A 19423-nucleotide genomic window follows, 5' to 3' on the forward strand; every position below is an offset into this window, starting at 1 on the left:
AAGATAAGTTTCCTTTATCTCTATTTTTAAGTTCTTGTTCTTTCTGGAAAACACATTCTCAGGGATTAAAACCAGAAGACATCAAATATATGTTTGCCTTCATGGGGATGTTTCTATATACAACACAGGATTAGCAGGCTACTGCCTCAACGCATGACAGTAAAGACAAATATTTTTTTAAAAACATATCTGTATGTTTTTAATACTTAATACGTTAAATAAGTAAAGTACTGTAAGTGGATAGATAAATTTACAGGTGTAAATCTCATTTAGAAATGACAGGTACTTAGCCATTTCAATTTCAGCAATATACTTCCAATGAAATTCTGCAAGCCTATTTAAAGTCTATTACGGCTGCTGACATCAATCTGCCAGGCTTTAGAGTGCTAATCTCCACTAAAGATTTTCACCTACAAGTTTAACCACTAGTATATTTAAATTAAATACTCGGTGTTTCTCTATATAGGCAACTACAGACATAAGGCATTAGAGGTCGATGGGCAATAGGGCAGAATTGACACAGAGCACCTAATGCTAGTGTTGTCTGAATAAGGAATGTAGTTCCAACTCCCCTTAGATTCCAGTCCTCTCCTCAGGGCCTTAGTCCTGATTTCCACACTTTCCGCTCAAAATCTCACTTCTTCCCCACTGAATATTCCTACTGTAGCTACTCATAGGAGAATGAACACTCCAGGAAAACCCTCTTAATTTAAGGTATTGGATGCATTCACAAGCACACGTCCATACAAAAGGACACACAAAAAGATTTTAATGATCTGTACCTATTAACACTCCCCAGAGATCAAATGAGTCTCCCTTCCATCCCCCCCAACCAAATGACAACTTCTGAAGTTGCAGATAAGAGGTGGCAGCCAGACAGGTGTCAGGTATGCATGCTCATCCTGAAAAACTACTTAAAGGTTAAAAAAAAAAAGTGCTAACCCTGCAGAAAAGACCCTGCCTCTTATCCTGAACAGACACAGCAATCACATCCATATTTAAATGTTAATTATGTGTATTGTTAACTTGTTTAATTTATCCCAGTTCAATGTACCTTCAATAATTACTAACCAGTTGAAAATGGTGAAAATTAAGAAATAAGAGGCATGTGAAACCTTTAAGAAATATTTCTCTTTGAGAAAAAATACAAATTTTCGATGTAGTTTGAATGTAGTCGACAATTTTTCCACCTAGAGTAAATCTGAAGGCTCAAAAATAAATATTCAAGAGCATTAATTTGTTTCTAGATTTGTGCGTGCAAGTAAAACAGCAGCCATAATGTGGAAATTTGAGTCACATTTTGCAACTAATTGGAAGCAGATTAGAATTCTGCCTCAGGGGAACATTGTCAAACTAGAAGCTGGAGCAAATGAAGAAAGAGGTGAAAGCATCGTGAAGAGCTGACAGATTTACAGTGCTCAAGGCAATAAACGGGTACTAGATGAAAATGAATGTGCTTCACTGTACTGCATGCAGTTTTCAGTCATATCTCAGCAATAAGAGCATACAGCCATGAGACAATTATTTTCAGAGAGATGGTGAAGGAAAGAGCAAGAATGAACAAAACACTACTCAGGTGGCGTGCAAAAAAACCTATAAATTATGCAGTGGCTCAAGTTGTTACAAGAATAATATAATTGGTCATAGTAGGTCCTGTTCTGCAACCTGGACTCATCTCAAGTAAGGGATTACAGAGACATAACACAAGGAACTACTTACTTGAGTTGAAAAAGGACAGTAAGCCCTTGCTCAGTGTGAGTAAGAGTCAAAGCATTAAGCTCTTAGGGGAAAAAAAAAAACCACACACAGATTTTACATTTTTAAAGCTACGAAAAACACAGAACCCTGCAGACAGATAAATCAGAGGCAGAAGGGGAAAAGCCTTTTTAGGGGGTGATTAGGAAAGGTTGGAGGAGATCATAAAATGAAAATAAAGTGCAGAGGCTAATGTACCAATGCTGTAATGGAAACAGCTGCTGGCTTTCTCTTTCAGTGCTTGGCATCCGTTGCAGCGTCACAGGAAAGACTGTTAAAAGATCTGGACATGAAATGTAAATAAAACTATTAGCCAAAACTCAGTTGCTGTATTTATAAAACAGTAGCAGCTCTTTTTTCTTGTGTATGTACATACATGTATGTGCATGTGTGTATGTATATACACACACACACACCTCCAGCATATCTATATGTGTGTGTATGTATATACACACACACACCTCCAGTGAATATCTATATTGATATATATGTATGCATGCATGCATTTGCATAAACCTCTCCTTAAACAACAACTAGTAACACTATTACATAATATTGCACCTTACTACTGGCTGATGTAGACAAGAACATCAATTTATGTTTTCAGTAAAACTGGGTGTGGAACAACCACCTTCATTGTTCTCAAAATGCAGCAGTATTTTTCCTTCAAATTCCAGAGCTCCAGTGCAATACAACATGCAGACATTAAACCCAGAGGAAAAATTAACTATCAAAACTTTATGTCAAATATGTTCATTATATCCATAAATACTCCTGGAATATTAGATCCTTGTAGTCAGGGCAAGCTAACTAAACAAATGCCTCAACGTTTACTAAATCAGATTTGAAACTCCTACCAGCAAAACAAAGTTCAATGAAGTAACGAGGTCCATTTCTAATTGTATTTGCTTCTAACTATTACCTTTTGTTGAAGAGATACAGATCTAGTTTCATTTCCCTCCTTCAAAAAGAAAGAATTGGCAAGAACATGAAACCCTGAAACATGAAAATACTGCCATTACTTCACTGCTACAAGCCTATAATAAAGCACAGATTTGATAGTACTATCCGTGTAGTGTGGCGAACCACACTCAAATAAACAGTTCTCCATGAAGAATGAAAACCCAAAGACCAAACCCTTCCAATTCAAACATTATTGTTGCTTTTAACATAAGCCATCCACAGAAATCAGCCAAGGAGGTGACAGGAAATCCAAAAATAATTTGGTTTGGCCCTGTGCACTCTGAGAAAGGAGATTACAGTTTGCTTTTCACTCTTCTTACTGGTTGAGGGAAGTGGTGAAAACTATGAAGGCTATGCTTACGCAACAAGCAACGATGGTACCCACAGACCTCTTTCTACCAGAGTTCAGCTCAGCATCACTGAAATTCATCAATAAAGGTGGCACTTGAATAGCATGAACTTGTGTTGCAGGGGGGATGGGCTTAACAAAACCCCTGAATTAATTCAATGGATAATGCAAATGACTAAATGTGTGCAAAATCAAACTGTCTAGTGAACACAGTTAAAGAGGCCAGATGTGCCTCAAAATTTCCTGGGAAACACAGCCTAAACTTGGCGCTTTCTTTTATCAGAATGAAGAAAGCAAGCTCTCAGAGTTTACCAAAGTGTGACCAATTGAAGCTTAGTCTTCTGTTGCTAATTGAAGCATGGAAAAAAAAGCTAGTTTCTGAGGGCAAACTACAAACATATACTTTTTATATTCCAGTGCCACATGATAAAAAACAGAATCAAGCTGACTGGTAGAAATTTGACTGGCAACCAAAGACCAACCTATTATTTCAAACTGTTATGGGAAAGCAATAAAATTGCTACCAGGTCTCCTCATGTTACTCTTCAATAAAAAGAAGCCATCGGGGAAATAAGAGGAAAAGAAAACACATCAAAACCTCTAAAGTTACTTTAAGTAAAAGTACACTTCTGTGGTGTTATGCCATCTGCTCCTGGGTTAACATGACAAGACAACTCAACAACTAGAATGCTAGTGTTTTGAAAACAAGTTACCACAATCAATAGATTTTAGTTTGCTCTTTTGACTGCAAATACTGCATTCACATGCCACTATTGGCATATGCTTCAAACATCCTCCTGAGGTATTTCCCTTCCAGTGTTATTTGGTGGAGTTTCTCTGGAGACAAACACCTCAAGCTGTGTTTGTGCACAAAAGTGAGATTTAGGCTAGGAAGACTCAGAAGCTGTGAGAAGATGAAGGAACCAAAAGTTTGGTATTTTTTCTGAAGACTGGCTGACGAAGATTTATCATAAAGGACATACAACCGAATGTAGCACAATTTCACTTCAAAATTAGTGAAACAAAGAGCTTCACATTTAATTCCTAAATAGATATTAGAGGCAGAAGCTAGAGAAGTTGATCCTTTCACCTTGAGATTTATCAGTATTTGTCAACTTACCATAAAAGCAAACACATTATAAATCTCTGTCACAAAATGCAGCTTTCTTACTTGCAGTGTTGGCTTAAGATTTCAGAAAATTTAATCAACACCATAGTAGCCCTAGAGCTGGAAAGCCTGTCTATACAGGCATGATTTCCTACTTCATTGCATGCAACTTGCCCTGAACACTCAATTGAACGGTTCAATCAAGTAGTGTTGCACATATATAAGCATATATATATTATGGAAGCATACATGTACATGGGGCGGGTGTCAGAGCACGCTACCTATTCCACTCCTTGATGTTTCTCTCAGCTTTTTAAAAAAAGAAAAAAAAAATTACAACGAACCTGCTTGTCAGTCAAGTTGCTCTGAATAGTTTTACAACCTTTCATTCAAATGTAAAGGCTTTGTTCCAATTGCCAAGACCATTTTGTAAGAGTTAAAAGAGAAAGTGCAACAGAGGGTGCTTACTGAAATCCTACCACACAACCAAAAGTCATTCTCTGACCTTCCTCTTTGTCCAAATGGCTACTCATTGCCTTCAGTAAATTGTGGTATTAAATCAAGAATGTAATAATAATTTTTTTAAATCATGATTTAAAATCTCATCTCAGAAAATCCTTCAAATCCTGCTATAAAAACTGGTAATTATATTTATTAAAATTATCACATTTCAAACATATTTTAAGCAAATTAAAAAATAATATTGTGATACTGTTCACTCTGATGAAAGGCTGTGCTGAAGAAAGCTGCAATAGGCAAAAATAGTGCTACAAAAAGAGAAAAACAAAGAGGTTTATGAAACAGAATATATATATATATATATTGAACTTTTCTGATTTTTTAAAAAGGTATTTCCTTTTTGCAATTATGACATCATCAGAAATTTTAATGAAAGACTCCTTTGCCATCTTTCACCCAGCAGGAAATATTATGTACAGACCATGTTTGTTTTTTCTTTTAAAAATCCATATATATTCTGTGATTGTTAAGAAATAAAAAGAACTCCTTGATATGTACGCACACTAAAACCAATGCTACTTTTTGGCAAAAACTATGGCCAGCCTTCAGTTGAAGCCAATCCACAGATTCACAGTTGTGAGCCTATATGAGGACTCAGGGCAAGATGTATTTCTGTTGTAAAAAATGAAGCACACTTAAGAAGTCAGAAAATCTCCAGCCATTCAGGGAACATAGCAATATATCACCATGTGAATTAGAACATCAGATAAGGCACAATGTGAAGAATACTGTAAAAATAATAACTTGGTTGTTGGATCATGTGTACAAAGTACCTTACTTCAGACCACAGTAGACTGGTTATGTTCAGCAATTCCAACTGTATACCATGCAACAAATCTGGAAAATGCCACTCAAAAAGTGAATTCTGCATTTGTGGAATACAGACCATGTGGCAGTAACACAAAGTGGCCTGAACTGCTGCAGAAGAAATCCAACCTTTTCCAAGGATGGGTGGCAGAAATCCAAAATATAAGTATATCCTTACCCAAAATGGAAGTAAAGGTGAAGGATAGCTGAAATTTTATTACTTCTGCAACAATATTCTTGATGATGCTTGTGAAACATGCTCAATATCACATGTATCATTAAGAGTGTAAGATGTGAAGAAATAGAGGGTTTTTAAAATTCTTTTAGAAATGCAAATAGCATGGATAACACAGGGCACATAAAGGGGAACCTGCATTCAGCGTGCAAAGGATGTGTCCATTTAACAGAAAGCAGATCCCGGGCCCTCCCACTAATGTCAGTACTATGGAGATAACCCATTTCTTATACGGTGGAGAAAAAAAGGCACTAGTTTGAGCACGCAAAAAACCCTTCAGATTTCAGATTTGTGATTTACGTTGTTGTCGATAAAATAGCTTTCCAATTATGAAGGAATGCATTCTGTGTTAATGATCACAACCAGGGGTCCAAGCTTTACTCTTTTGTCAGAACTACAGCAGATCCTCCCCGCAGCTTCACCATTAACATGTCTGTTTCCTGTCAGACCACTCAGAGATAATGTCATTTATCTCAGGGCGGCACAAGACCAGTCATTAGCTTCAGTAAAAGACCTCAAACAAAGGCCGGATGGCGTTTTATCCAGGGCTCATAGGCTGCAGCCAAGAATCTCATTGCCTAACAGTTTAGGACAAGTTATCTTTAAAAGAGTGATTTTCTCCCTATCAAGAATTCTAGAACACTTCTCTGAAGAGCAGTAAAGTCTGCATGGAAAATTTTAGTCGATGGTTTTATCATATGCAATTAGGTGCCTGATAAGAGCTTGCTAAAGTTATCCTTTAGAGAAGCTGGGGTGGGGTTTTTTTGGTTGTTGTTGTTGGGGGGGTTGTGGATTTTTTTCCCCTTCGTTTTACTTCGTAAGGAAAGACAGAGTAAATCAGGTTCTACCTCAATAGCAAGACCTTTGAAGAACTGACCCTTATTGTGTTTGCCTGCAGGAGGTGATTCACTATTATAAATTCTTCAATGACTGAGCTTCTGGAAATCTCTTTAAATGAAAGTGGAACTGGTTAACTGTATGTACGAACATGTGTTTTCACAGTCTCTCCTGCATTATTGCATTTCAGAAAGCTTCTATAAAGTGCCAGGTGAACTTTTTTAAATAATGATAATAATAATTAAAAAAAGAAAAAGAGTAGGAAAAATACTAGCAAATCTCAGCTTTTCTATTCCTGGGCTCATGCTGGAAACTAGAAACAGATGGTACTTTCCATGTTACTTGAATCTGGTTATTGAACACCTCTATGGTTACGGGAGATTTTGCTTAGCACTTTTAACATACATTTCATTTATTGGACTATAAAATGCTACTTTGGAAAAACAAGTCTTTATATAGCTATAATTAAAACAGTCTTGCAGGAAAGCCCTTTAACATGGAGAACATGGTTAACCTCATGACATCTGGACAATCAATCCTTTCCTCTTTACTGGGTATTTATGAAGTTATTAAAATTGTAAAATTACTAATGCCCAAAGTGAAATATTTTTCCTGTAGCTCCGAATATGGTTATCAGCTTCCCTACTTTGTTTGATAGATGCTCTAGACCAGCCTCCATTGTGCTACACTAACTCTTGCTTTGCACAGGAATTCAATAGAAGATCTAGTCATACATATTGGCAGAGGTCAGCAGGTTCACACGGAAAGCTTTTGTCGGCCAAAGGGCAACACCTCTTCACCCAGCTCAAAAAGCGCTGTCACACTACTAGACAGCACTACAGAACTTTAAGAACCTTGAGCTGTGCTTATTGTTAGACACCCATACTTATCAATGTTTTTAACAGCTAAATCCCTTATGTAGCTTTCAAAACAGTTTGCTGTCAAACAACAATAGAGTTTGTTCTTTAATTACAGCAAGTGACCTCCCTGCCCTTTTATTTCACAGTGAATAAACTACACACAAGGCCAGCAAGAAAAGTACATGAAGAGCATATCTCCATAACATCATTAATCAAAGCATGTACTTAAATGATTTGCATCAATAGGTAAAATTCACCCAGAGATTCCTGATGGCATAAAAAACACTATCAAATCCTAATGCTAAAACACAATAAGGAAAGTGAAGATAAAATAAATAATACTAGCCAACATGCTAATTTGCTAAAGACAACTTTCAAATGTGAAATCAGTCTTAATGAGAAGCACTAAGCTAAAAAAAGAGAAAAATTCCATCCTGGAGTATCACTAGACTGATACATTTAGAACTGTAACTAAACCCTTCTGATTACAGCTTTGTATCTTCTGCATTAATTTCATGTAAACATATTGTTTTTCACGTGCCAAATGAAGTTTTCCCATATCTCAGAGTAAATTATGACTGAATGAATTCCAAAATCTCCTCACAATGCATACAAAGCAAATTTTGTAGCTATTCTGAACACTTTTCAATGGAACAGCTGTTAAAAACCCAAAAAACTTAGCTGGAACAGATGAAGAGCTCATGCTGACAAACAGTCAGTAAATGTGCTAAAAGCAGTATGGATAAGAAATGGAAAATGGAGACAGGTTTTAACACCAAAAATCTTAGGAGTGGTTAGCCTACCTGTCAAAGCTACTTATTCAGACATGTCACTGTTGGCTTAGCCACAAAATGGACTGCACAAATATAGCTCAAACATCTTAGAATTACAGCACACTTTGACTTTATCCACATATTAGGGGAGTGGCGACTTTTACAACATACTTGCGGTTTCTGCATAAAAGAGCCAGCAGAACACAGTCATTGATTTAATTAGGCTTCGTAAGATCCAATTTATCATGTTTTACATGACTTTCTGCAGCAAGGAAACATTATAAATAGACTAAAAATAGAATTGAAGCATGCTGTGAAAGCTAAACAGTGACTACAACTCCTGGGAATCTGCTCCAAGCTTTTCACAAATAGTAAACAAATGCAGTATTATATTCTACACCACATATAAAAACATGTAGATTTTTAATCAGCAGTCATGAACTCATCCGATTCTAAAAGGAAACTTCCAAATCCATGAGGCATGTCTTGCACAACAGTAAGATAACTGAACATTGATTTCAACATGCAGGCTGAAAATTATGCATTTATCTACAGATGCAAGTTGCTTCGTGCAAGTATGGCATATACGTTCTAGCATATAAACAGTCAAACCAAAACACTTCAACGATCTAAAACCTTTAAAGAATTCTTCCCAATGACGATTAATCATTTGGGGGAAAAAAAAAGGCAGAACAACATAAAACACTTGAATGTTACTAATGTTGCCACTGGCTGGACTTAAAATATCAACCATTATCAGCAACAAGCTACATTATTATTACTACTATTATTATTATAAAAGGGAACATTCTTGGCTAAGAAAAACGCTAAGGGACTTAAGATAGCAAGCAAGCGCACCATTGTGCCAGACAATGGCCAAGGCTGCAAGACTCTGGTGTGCAGAGCCTGTATTAAAGTCGGTGTGTGCCAACAGCAGCGGCTGGTGCTGGAAATGCAGGCTCCAGACCTCCTCCTGGAGCGACATCTACAACACACAGAGTGTGCCACTGACGCTGAACTCCTCCATACGTGTTTGCTCTGAATTTGCATGCCGTCCCATTTACATTACCCATAAGATTACTCGCACGTATATAGATTCTTCATACAATTTCCTGTGTGACTAGAGAGTTGAAAGAACACAAAAACGGGAGAAACCACACCACCCTCTAATCTCCGTTGCCATGGCAGCAGCCTTTGAGATACTGAAATGTTCAGATTGCCAGCTAAACAAAATTGTTGAATGTGAACATTTGGCTGAGAGATTAAAAGGCTAAGGGGGTTGCAAAAGGGCAGTACCTCCCACATTCCAGGCAGCCACTGAATCCAATCAAATGGCTCTGACTCTTTAACCACAGCCATTGTGAAGACCGGATTAGGGCAATTTATCTAGATAGTTAAAACAGATTAGAGAACTGCAATTTGAAGACTATTGGCAACAGAAGTAAATGCCTACTGTACTAAGATAATAAAGAGACCATGAGATTTTTGGACACCTTTCTGCCGTGAACAGCACTTTTCATAAATCAAAATGCAAACATATACACATGAATTACATAGCAATCTGGTTTTCTCATCTGCATTTAGACAAGGTCATAAGGCTCATTCAAATTCATCCAAAGATAGGCTATCTTAAAAGCAATAATATGCATACAATATAAAGTTTAATTTGTTCCTTGCCTTGAACAGAATCCCTTGGAATTATCTTCCAGTACTAACAAATATCTGCTATCACAAACACCCAAATCTAATCCTCCAGTCGATTTAGTATTACAAAAACTTCATTACTGAAATAAAAAAGCTGGTAGCCAGTCATAAGACATAACTTCCCACTCCCTGAGACCTTCAGCCCTCCCAGACACTTGCAGACCATACAGTTAACACCATCCCAAAAGTCTCCCCATTGCAATGTTCACTCGTGGAAGTTGTAAAAGCAGGTAATTTAGGACGAACAGCTGACAATACAGTCACAATATTAACACCCTGAGATTGTTCATTTGGAGGGTGCTGGTTTGCTTTATTTTTCCGGCAGAGCAGGTTCTCTTTGTTTAACAACCTGTAGAATTTACCATACTTGTAATCCTGGGCCAACACTCACCCTCTGGAACCCCAGAAGATGGCTTCTGCCCTAGGGACTGAACTCCCACCAACACCAGAACATCCTTGAACCAGCAGTCGACAAAGACAACGTCTCACTCCACCTTTCCCAAATAATAGAGTAGCGGCCATCTATTCATACAGAAAGCATCCGAAATAGAAAGGAATAAAACCACACATTCCCATCTGATTTCTTTCACACCATTGCAACCGCTCAACAAACAAGCACTTCAAATCCAAGAGCCAGCACAGCACAGAGAGGAGAACTCCTCCAGACAGGAGACAAACTGCTCCACTCTGTTCCAAAAGCTGTTTTGCATACACAATTCTCAGCACAAGGTGCATTTCCCTCCTCCCAGCATCCTCCTTTCAGGAAGACAAGAGGCACTGCCTGTCTGCTGGCTCCTTCCTCCCAGTCGCTACACCAGCTTTTGGGGCCTCTGGGCTACAGTGCCACGGAAGCCCCCAGCACAATAAGCATCCTGCATCTCCACAAAGCACAACGGCGGAGCCCCGGCCTCTGCCAACAGCTCCTGTTTCCTCCCCAAGCACAATCTCAGCTCTAGGCAGAGGGTCAGAGAAAGGGAGAGGGGTTCCTTTAGGTTTTGGGAGAGGAATGGCCACGAATGCCTGCTGATGTTGTGGAAGAGTCAGCACATACAAGACCTGCTGCGCCTGGAGCCCGAGCTATGCAGCCCCAGCCTGCGAACACATGCCATCCCACTGGTACTGCTGCTCTCTGCTAAAACTGGGGACAGCTCAGTCAGGGTCATCTCTGAGTTTCTCCTTCTGGGCAAGTACAATTAAAACAAACAGACAAAACAGAAACATTCTCCAGGTCTGAAGACAGGAGAGGAAATCACAAGGAAGCGCAGCACACTGGAAACATGGTATCTTCCAAGCAGGGAAGAGGTCTCTGGGTTGGTTTTGTTGGTTCGCTTTTTTTTAAGGGAAGGAGGAAGGACATATGCATGTCACAAATACACAGCAGAGAGGACAGAGGAGCCAGACGTACAGTCATGGGACACTCATGGAACACTTATTATAGACATGGGGAAACACAGAAGAGGTGGAGAGGAGCTTTGTCCTACCTTTTCTGTTTTCAATTTCTTGATTCGCCTGTGGCTCTCCTCCTCCTCCTCTTCCTTCTTTACCAAAACAGAGTTCCCCATTAACCCTGAATCCGGGGTACTTTTGCTCACCTCCCCCACAGCAGAGGAGGCACAGTGGAAGGGGCTGCTGCTTCCACCACTGCCTCCCTTGGCCCCGAAGCCATAGAGGTGCCCAGAGGGAATTTGGCTATTGCCACCCCCACTGCCATTGGGGTGGCCCTGCTGCAGGTCATGCTGCTTGTCCTTCCTGGATTTTCCTGCATCCTTATCCCGCTTGGAGCCTCTGCTGCCTGGGGCTTTACCTGGTTTCTCCTCTTTGTTTTTCCCACAAGAGGCAACGGTGGTGGTGTTGCTGGTGTTGCTATTATTGCCGTTTGGGTTACTGCTCACACTTTGACCCAGTGCTGAATTCATGCCAGTTGCCTCTCCAGGGCGCCCTTGGACTTCCTGCCTTTTGCCAGCACTGCTGATCTCAGGAATCCCATACAAGGCAGCAGAAGGCAGAGATTTATTAGCATCCTTAGAAGTTTTACTCCTTTTCACTTTTGATTTGCTAGTCTCTTTGTGAGAGGAATTCCCCTGGGGAGCAGAGGGCTGAACAGAAGCGAATTTTAGGCCATCAGCTAAGGCTGAGGTAGCATTAACCCCACTGGAAGCCAGACCCCCGCAATCCTTGGAGCTGGTGTTGCTGCTGCTGGTGGTATTAGAATTATTCATCTCAAATTTCTGTCTGTCCTTCTCTAAGTCGGCGTCCAAATCGATTATTAAATTCCCAACACCAATTTCCCAATCATCGCCACTGTCATAAGTGTCAACTGCGTTTGGATCCACACCTTTTCCTGCAGTGGAAGTGTTCAATGACATCCTGAAGATAAGATCTCTAGAGTAAAAATCCGATGAACTTTTCTTTGGAGATGTGGGGACATTCGTTTATCTCCGTTGGGCTCTCTCTTAAGTTCAACTCTCCTTGTCTTCCTCCCTTAGGTGTGTCTAGGCTCACAACCTGCAGTCCACATCCACGTTGTCCTGTGAGGAGGAAAATAGTCAAGTATTTCTTGTCTGGGTGTTACCACAATATAACGTCACTCAGTAAAGAGGGGGCAAGGTAGGGGGGAGCAAAAACATTCAGCATTGCCACGTTCTTAAGTTTGTTAAGCCAGAGACAGTGGCTGTGGTGTTTTTATAATGAGCACTTTTAATCTACTTGTATACCAACACCCACAACCTCTCTTTAAGAGCCATGTCCATAAAAAAGAAGAAGAAAAAAAAAAAAAAGAAGAAGAAAAAGGAAGAAAAAAAATTATCTACATTATTTAAATCCACAAAGTTCAGGAAATACAGTCAGAGAAGTGGTGCCTAGCTGCTGGAGCACATGTTGTAATCTAACCCCTTGGACCACCACCTAGGCACGAAAAAGAGAAAAGGAAGGACACGGATTCACTCTTCCGTGCATTCCATGGATTTTGTGGCTTTAAACAAGACCCTTGAAGTTTTGTGACTCTCCTGTATTATCTTTTACCCCCCCTTCCCCCCCCCTCCACTTAATCTCTTGGGGGGGGGTGGGGGAGGAGAGTGCTAAGGGAAGTGGGAAACCTCATTTTCCCTGCCACAATACACCTTCTGTTAAAAACAACAACCAACAAATTCAAACGTTGACTGGAAAATATTAAAACCCATAGGTTAAAATTTAAAAAAAAAAAGTGAGAAGAAATAAAAATTCTCATTTCTTAAAAAAAAATATCCTTAAGATAACAGTTCTAAAAGCAGCTCTAATGTACTCCTAGGTCACACAATTGTTAGGTCTGTTAAATATAGTATTACTGACTGTACAGGAAACTGATTAAGACATACACTTTAAGTGATCTGCACCAAGGTGGCCTCAGTGACCGCAAATGAGTGTGTGTTTGACAAAGCTTAGTTAAAACGATTTTTAAAGGGATCTCTCCCTTTTACAGTCGACTGCCGAAATATTTATACATATATACGCATAATGCTTACCTTTAATCCTTTATCATTTTTAATTAAACCAGCAAATCAAAATGCTGTTCCCACTCGTCTCAGCAACAACTCTGTGCCTCATTTTACTTAAAGAGCAAGTGATCAAGAAGTAGAAAGCAAGTATCATCTCAGCCAGTATAAATCGGTCAATAACATATCTCCCCCTACTTTGGCACACGGATCAGAAGTCCTTTTTTTTTTTTTTTTTTGTTTGTTTGTCTAGGTTTTTTTCGTCCTTGCTTAAAGAAAAAGAAGCCAAAAAAGCAAAAAAATGCTGTGCCTCACAACTTTACGAGCTGGGAGGTAATATTTCACATTCAGAAGTGAAGCATCAAGGACCAGATTTTTGTTTGTTTGCTTTTCCTGAATAAGCACCGAGAGGTAATAATCACCACAGTGATATTAAAAAGGAAAAAAAAATTAAAAAGGGGGGAAAAAAAGAAGAAAAAAAAGAAGCAAAAAAAAGAGAGAAAGAAAAAAAAAAATGTTTCCCCAACTTCACACTCCGTCTTCAGCCCCGGACCTGGGAGCCATCCCGATCAGTAAGTAATGATCCCACGAAACAAACCTACAGGCGCCCGGGTGTTACAAGACAGAATGTGCTAACATCGGGATAAATTAGTGAAAGGGAGGAAGGAAAAAAAAGAAGAAAGGACTGAAAATCTGGGCTGGATTCCGCCTGTTAGTTGGGAAGTGGCATTTTTTTCGCCCGTCCTGACAGATCTGATTTCTTGAAGTAACTTGAGGGGAAACGGGCGGGGGAGGCGGGGGGAGGGGGAAGAGGGGGGGCGAGGAAGAGGAGGAGGAGCGGGAGGGGGGAATCACTGATCTGATAAACCGGTTATCAAAACATTTTGTGGGAGTGGAGGCAGGACTGCGTGCTCTCAAACGAACTAAATTTTCCCAGGGGTAAGATTTCGGGGAGGGGGGTGCCTGTTCCCGTCCGTTCGTCTGTCTGTCCCTCCCCCACCAGCCTTAGATCAGCGCTTTTTAAAAATAGGAATTAGGGAAAAAAAGAAAAAAAAAAAAACAACCAAAAAACCAGCATAGGCACGTATCAGTTTCGAATGGCTGTCTCGGGGGGAAAAAAAATAATAACAACGAAAAACCCGTGAGCTCGGGCTAGTCAGTCATGCGGTAAGTAATTCAGTAATTAGAGTCCGAGGAGATAAAGCAGACGACCTTTTTGTCAGGACAGATCGCTCCCACCTTATTGTCTCAGCAAACCTCGCAGTCTACCGTTATCACCCTCTTCCCTATGCCTCCCTCCCCCCTCCCCAAGTCAGACGGTCTCGGAGCTTTAGCTTAGTATTTTTAATTAGCCGGCGATGGGAAGCTAAAAGCCGTAATGAATTGCCGGTGGCGGGAGGGCGGGGGAGGGGGAGGCGCGGCGGGTCCCGCCGCTCGCGTCACGTGACGCCGCCGGGCTCCATTGGCCGCCGCCGAGCGGGGCCGGGGCCGCCCCTCACACACCCGGCGGGGCGGGCCGCGCCCTGCCCCGGCCCCGCGCCGCGCCGCCGGCCCCGCCGCCTCTGCTGGAGTCCCGGAGTGCCCCCCAGGAACGCCTCGCCGAGCCCCCCGCCACCTCCCCGGGTGGGGGTGGGGGCCGTTTACCTCAGGGCTTTCCCTTCCCTGCGCCTCAGGGCCGGCAGAACCGAGACGGCGATGGAAGCGGGCAGCCGCCGAGGGACGATCCCACCCCCACCCCCCGGCTCCAGCCTCGCGTTTCTGGTGTCTCGGTGTGACATGCGAGGTGCCTCCCGGTCTGTCGGTGCCCCATCGCTCCTGCTAACGAGCGCAGTGCTCTCGGTGCCCGGGGGGGCGGGGAAGCAATGCAGACTTGGCTGTAATGGTGTCACTTTTATTCCCCCCCTTCCCCCACCCTGGGTTAGTTAAAACCCAAAAAAGGCACTACGCTTTAACGCCCCCCAAGTGCACCGTCAAGTATGATTTGTGTGGCTACAGTGCTTTCACCCTCTTACTTCCCTCAAATAACTCACCCTGTTTGTGGGATTGTTTTGGGGTTTTCTTCCTCCTTTAAAAATCCCCAAGAACCCTAGTTATTTCAACTCCCAAAACTCTTTAACACTCCCGTTTGCAGAAAAAAAAAAAATCCCCTCTAAGTGCTATAGACACACCACGCAACCGTACTTACGGTCTGTATTGGATCGAGTTGACCTTTTCCTTCTAACTGCATTGAGTGTGTTTTTGTTGCAGCCGCTTTTTATTTTAGGAAAAAAAAATCTAATGTCTTCAACAGATTTATTGTGTTTGGAGGAAGAGAGCACCAGATATAATGAACCTTCCTTTCTTTCTAGAAACAAAATTAAAACAACGACCAAAAATTAAAAAAAAAAAATGAAACCAAAATAAAATAAAAACTGGGCAGAGAAGGCAAACCCGGCATGTGTGTCTGTCCCCTCACAGGCTGACACACAGGCACAGGGGACAGGGGCGCTGCCCCCACAGCAGCGGCCGAGGCGGGGGAGTGGGAGCCTCGCTCCGCGCGGTACCTGAGAGGGACTTTTCTTTGTTCGCGATGCCCTTTCCCTGCCGGCCAATCAGCACCCAGCTTTTATGAAACCGGGCCTTGCCATTGGCCCGCCGCTCCTCCTGCCTGCCGGCGAGGGCGAGAGACACAAACACGCACCCGCTCGCTCACACCCCCGGCACCCGCTCGCACTCGCGCCTTGCAGCCCCGCACTCGCTGCACCCCCGCACCCCGCCCGACACCCGCACACGCTGCACCCCCGCCCGGTACCCTCAGCGCCGCACACACGCCCGGTACGCTCGCACCACCCCCACCGCCCCCCACGCATTGTACACTCACACGTCCTGCACTCACGCACACGCACGCAGGCACTCGCTCAGCAGCCCGCAGCCTACATCGAGCCTCCTTGCTGTAGCCAGATACAAAATCGTGTTTCCCATTTCAATTATCCTACATAACATTTAAAGCTGAGGGAGAGGAAAAGAAATGAGGGGAGGAAAAAAAAAAAGAAAAGAGAGAGGGAGGAGGGGAAAGAAAAAATAGAAAACCAAGGTGGAGTGTAGCTCTGCCAAGACTCACACGTCGGGAGGAAGACTCCCTCATTTCGTTTTAATTTAATTTCAGGGCAGTTTTCGAAGCCATGATGAATGATTTTTCTGTGCCGGTTTCAAAGAGGCAATTTAGAATCTCAGTCATAATTTTTAAATGCCCCCTCATTCAAAATTATAACAGCTTGAAGCCAGCGAGAGAGGGTTGCTGATACACATGTGCGATTATTTTCGTGCTTAGTGGAGGAGAAAAGCAAACAGTGTCTGGAGGAAGGGGCTGAGGGGAGGTTCAGGGTAGGGCAGCACCCCCACCTCTGCCTGGGGGTCACCGAGGCGCTGCTCCGCTCTCCGATCAGCCCTCTTTCTTGCATTCACTTTTTCAGCTCCTCATGTATTTTATTACATGTTCATTTTTACAATATGGCTTAAGTTAGACAGGTCGGGTTTTATTCTTTCTTTCTTCCCTATTTTTTTTTCCCCTTCCTCTTTTTCGGAAGGAAGGGGAGCAGAAAATAACCCTTTTGTTTCCAGACTGCTGATTTACTGCCGCACGCACTGAAGTGTGAATGCCAGCGACCCTATAACTACCACGTGAACATCCTTTCACAGGAATTAGTAACACAAATCTTCCCTATCGGGCTTTGTGTAGCTCGAAAATATCCCCCTTAATCATTCCTTTTGTTTACGTTGGGAGCCATTATGCTACACCACTGCGTTAAATTGCGTTTAACCCTTCGCGGACGGCGGGGGTGGAATGGGGGCGGCGGCGGCGACCGCCGCCCGCGGGCACGGGAGGGTCGGGAGGTGGGGGGCACTAGCCCCGCAGACACCCTGTTCCTTTTAATATCCTTAAGCACGATCTACTATTTTTTTTTCCTTTTTTTTCCCTTTTCCTCTCTTTGACTTTTTTCCCCCCTTCCTTTTCCCCTTGATCTCGCTGGGACTGATCTCCCTGTGAAAATCGATACGGGATGTTTTTCTTGCCAAACGTACGCATCGCCCAAGTCAAGATTTCCGGCAAGAAGTCAAAGCGTGGCATTTACGATGTCCTGCACACCCATGACAGGGTGACAAAATACCTCTTTGGATTTTGTCCAGCTGAGCAAATCACGCGCGTCAGCGTCCCCGCGTTGCAGGCTTCCCAATGAAAGGGGCGATTAGTGGAGAGGTACCAGAGGAGCAAGCCTCCCCAGAGCCGGTTTTGCTGCGGGGGCTGTGCGGAAGGTGAAACAAGACTAGTGGGGGTAAAATCCGCCCGTGGCGTGGCACTCGACCTCGCTATGGCCACCAGGTCACCGTGACCAGGGGTGCAGGGAGAAAAGGCTGCCCTCCAGGTCCTGTGAGCCCCTCACGCTGCCGACACTGGGGTCACCGACGCACGCTACCTTGACAGGCCTTGAGGCTGCCCGGTCTGAGACTGCTCCGTTTCTCCCGTGTAAAAAATACCTACCCTTCAAGGGCTGATAATGAAGGGTTTATTTTCAGGGATATGTTCATTGTCAAGGAGGCCCTTGATCACATTAAATGTTTAAGCCATTACAAAGGGGGGGAAGGAAGCCAAAAAAAAAACCAACAAACAAAAAAAACCCACCTCATGGCATGTGTGCATCGCAAACAAGAAATGCTGAGGTGTGAACAGTGAACACAACCCTGCCCTCCCGCCCGGGTGTTGGGACAATCTCAAGGAGGACTTGTGAGCAGCCACTTCCCAGCCGGTGTGGCAGCGGACACGGTTGGAGACACTGCCACTCTCCCCCCAGGGAGGGGACACTTACGCCCAGCATGTGCAATTGGCGGAGGAGTGGGCAGCATAATGTTACAAGGTACCGAAAATCACAGTTTCCCCGGGGTAGGTCATGAGTGATGTCACTCACTGGTTAGCAAAATTTTAAGATCAGCAACACCAAGCTTTTCGTCTACTTAGTCGTGGATCACTATTCCTGTTTCCTTACAGTATGTATTTTTCAGATTTAGGTAATGGCCCTGAATTTTTCAGTATCGACCTCTGTTTAGACACGTTTCACTTTGGGCTGCTTCTCGTCTGCAAAATTACAGTCATTTTCACATTATTATACAGTGAGTAGGAGACGGTTTGTATTTAGCTTTGGGTGGGGGAAGGGGTATTATGGGAAGTGATCTGCTACGGTCAGCACATAATTTCAGCCCAAAGAAAATTGCTTCTGAATAGATGGTCTGTTAACTAGCCAAGGAACAGTCACTGGGAGAGATTACAAAAATGCCTCTGCTTTATCTGCCTTACACCATCATTTTAATTTTTGAAAGCAACGGTCACGGGAAGAGCCAGCCACAGAGGGTTACTAACTACAGAGGCCAACTGATGGGTAAAGTATCCTTAAAAACCTCCTTAGATCACAAATTTCGGAGGGGAGCCTCCCCTCTCGCCCCATTCCCTCCCGGCGTGAGTCTACAGGGAAGGAGCCTGCCCAGCGAATCACATGGTTGCCGAAGAAGGGTTTTATTTGTCCATTTCTGTGGCAGAAATCAGAGCAAGACTGTTCGCCGGCCCGTGGGTGCATCTGCAACAGCCGATTCCCATGAATGGATGCAAAAGGACCACTGAACTCACATTGTCTTGTCAGGTTGGGAATGTCGGTATTTCAAAAAGCGGCCAAGGCCCGCTGTGTGATTTAGCAGCTTTTTCGCCTTAATTTCTACCTGTTCTCCAAATTAGATTACAACTTAGTATTCCTGTGCATTTTACAAGACAGACAAAAGGCCAATAAATTAGTGATGTTTGTCTAAAGTAGGAAATCCGTACTTAATTGGTGCAGCTGCAGACCACTAATAATACCAAGAGATCACCATTCACCCATCCTGGTCCCTGTCCGATTTTTTTGTTTTGTTGGGAGGGTTGTCTGGTTTTTGTCGATTTTGGTTGTGGTTGTTTTTCTTTAACCTTGCCAGACATATGCATCGCACACACTACGAAAATCACCGTCGAAGGTCTCTTTGT

The 19423-nt window shown here is 42.7% G+C and overlaps 1 protein-coding gene across 2 annotated transcripts in view; it reads right to left on the reverse strand.

Annotated features, from left to right (window-relative positions):
• Positions 1 to 16349, reverse strand: part of ZNF608 (zinc finger protein 608) — a gene marked incomplete at both ends in the record, with an annotated part of 82421 nt that extends 66072 nt beyond the window's left edge. Inside the window, one exon of one of the 2 annotated variants that reach the window (XM_084225111.1) lies at positions 15566 to 16349. In XM_084225111.1, coding sequence (XP_084081237.1) covers positions 15566 to 15607 — 42 coding nt within the window. Of the gene's footprint in view, positions 1 to 11391; positions 12277 to 15565 lie in introns of those variants that run through there. The other variant, XM_084225110.1, reaches the window with a different exon arrangement.
• Between the last annotated feature and the right edge of the window lie 3074 nt (positions 16350 to 19423).

This window comes from Fringilla coelebs (assembly GCF_963513975.1).
Source record: "Fringilla coelebs genome assembly, chromosome: Z".
NCBI classification, from domain to species: domain Eukaryota; kingdom Metazoa; phylum Chordata; class Aves; order Passeriformes; family Fringillidae; genus Fringilla; species Fringilla coelebs.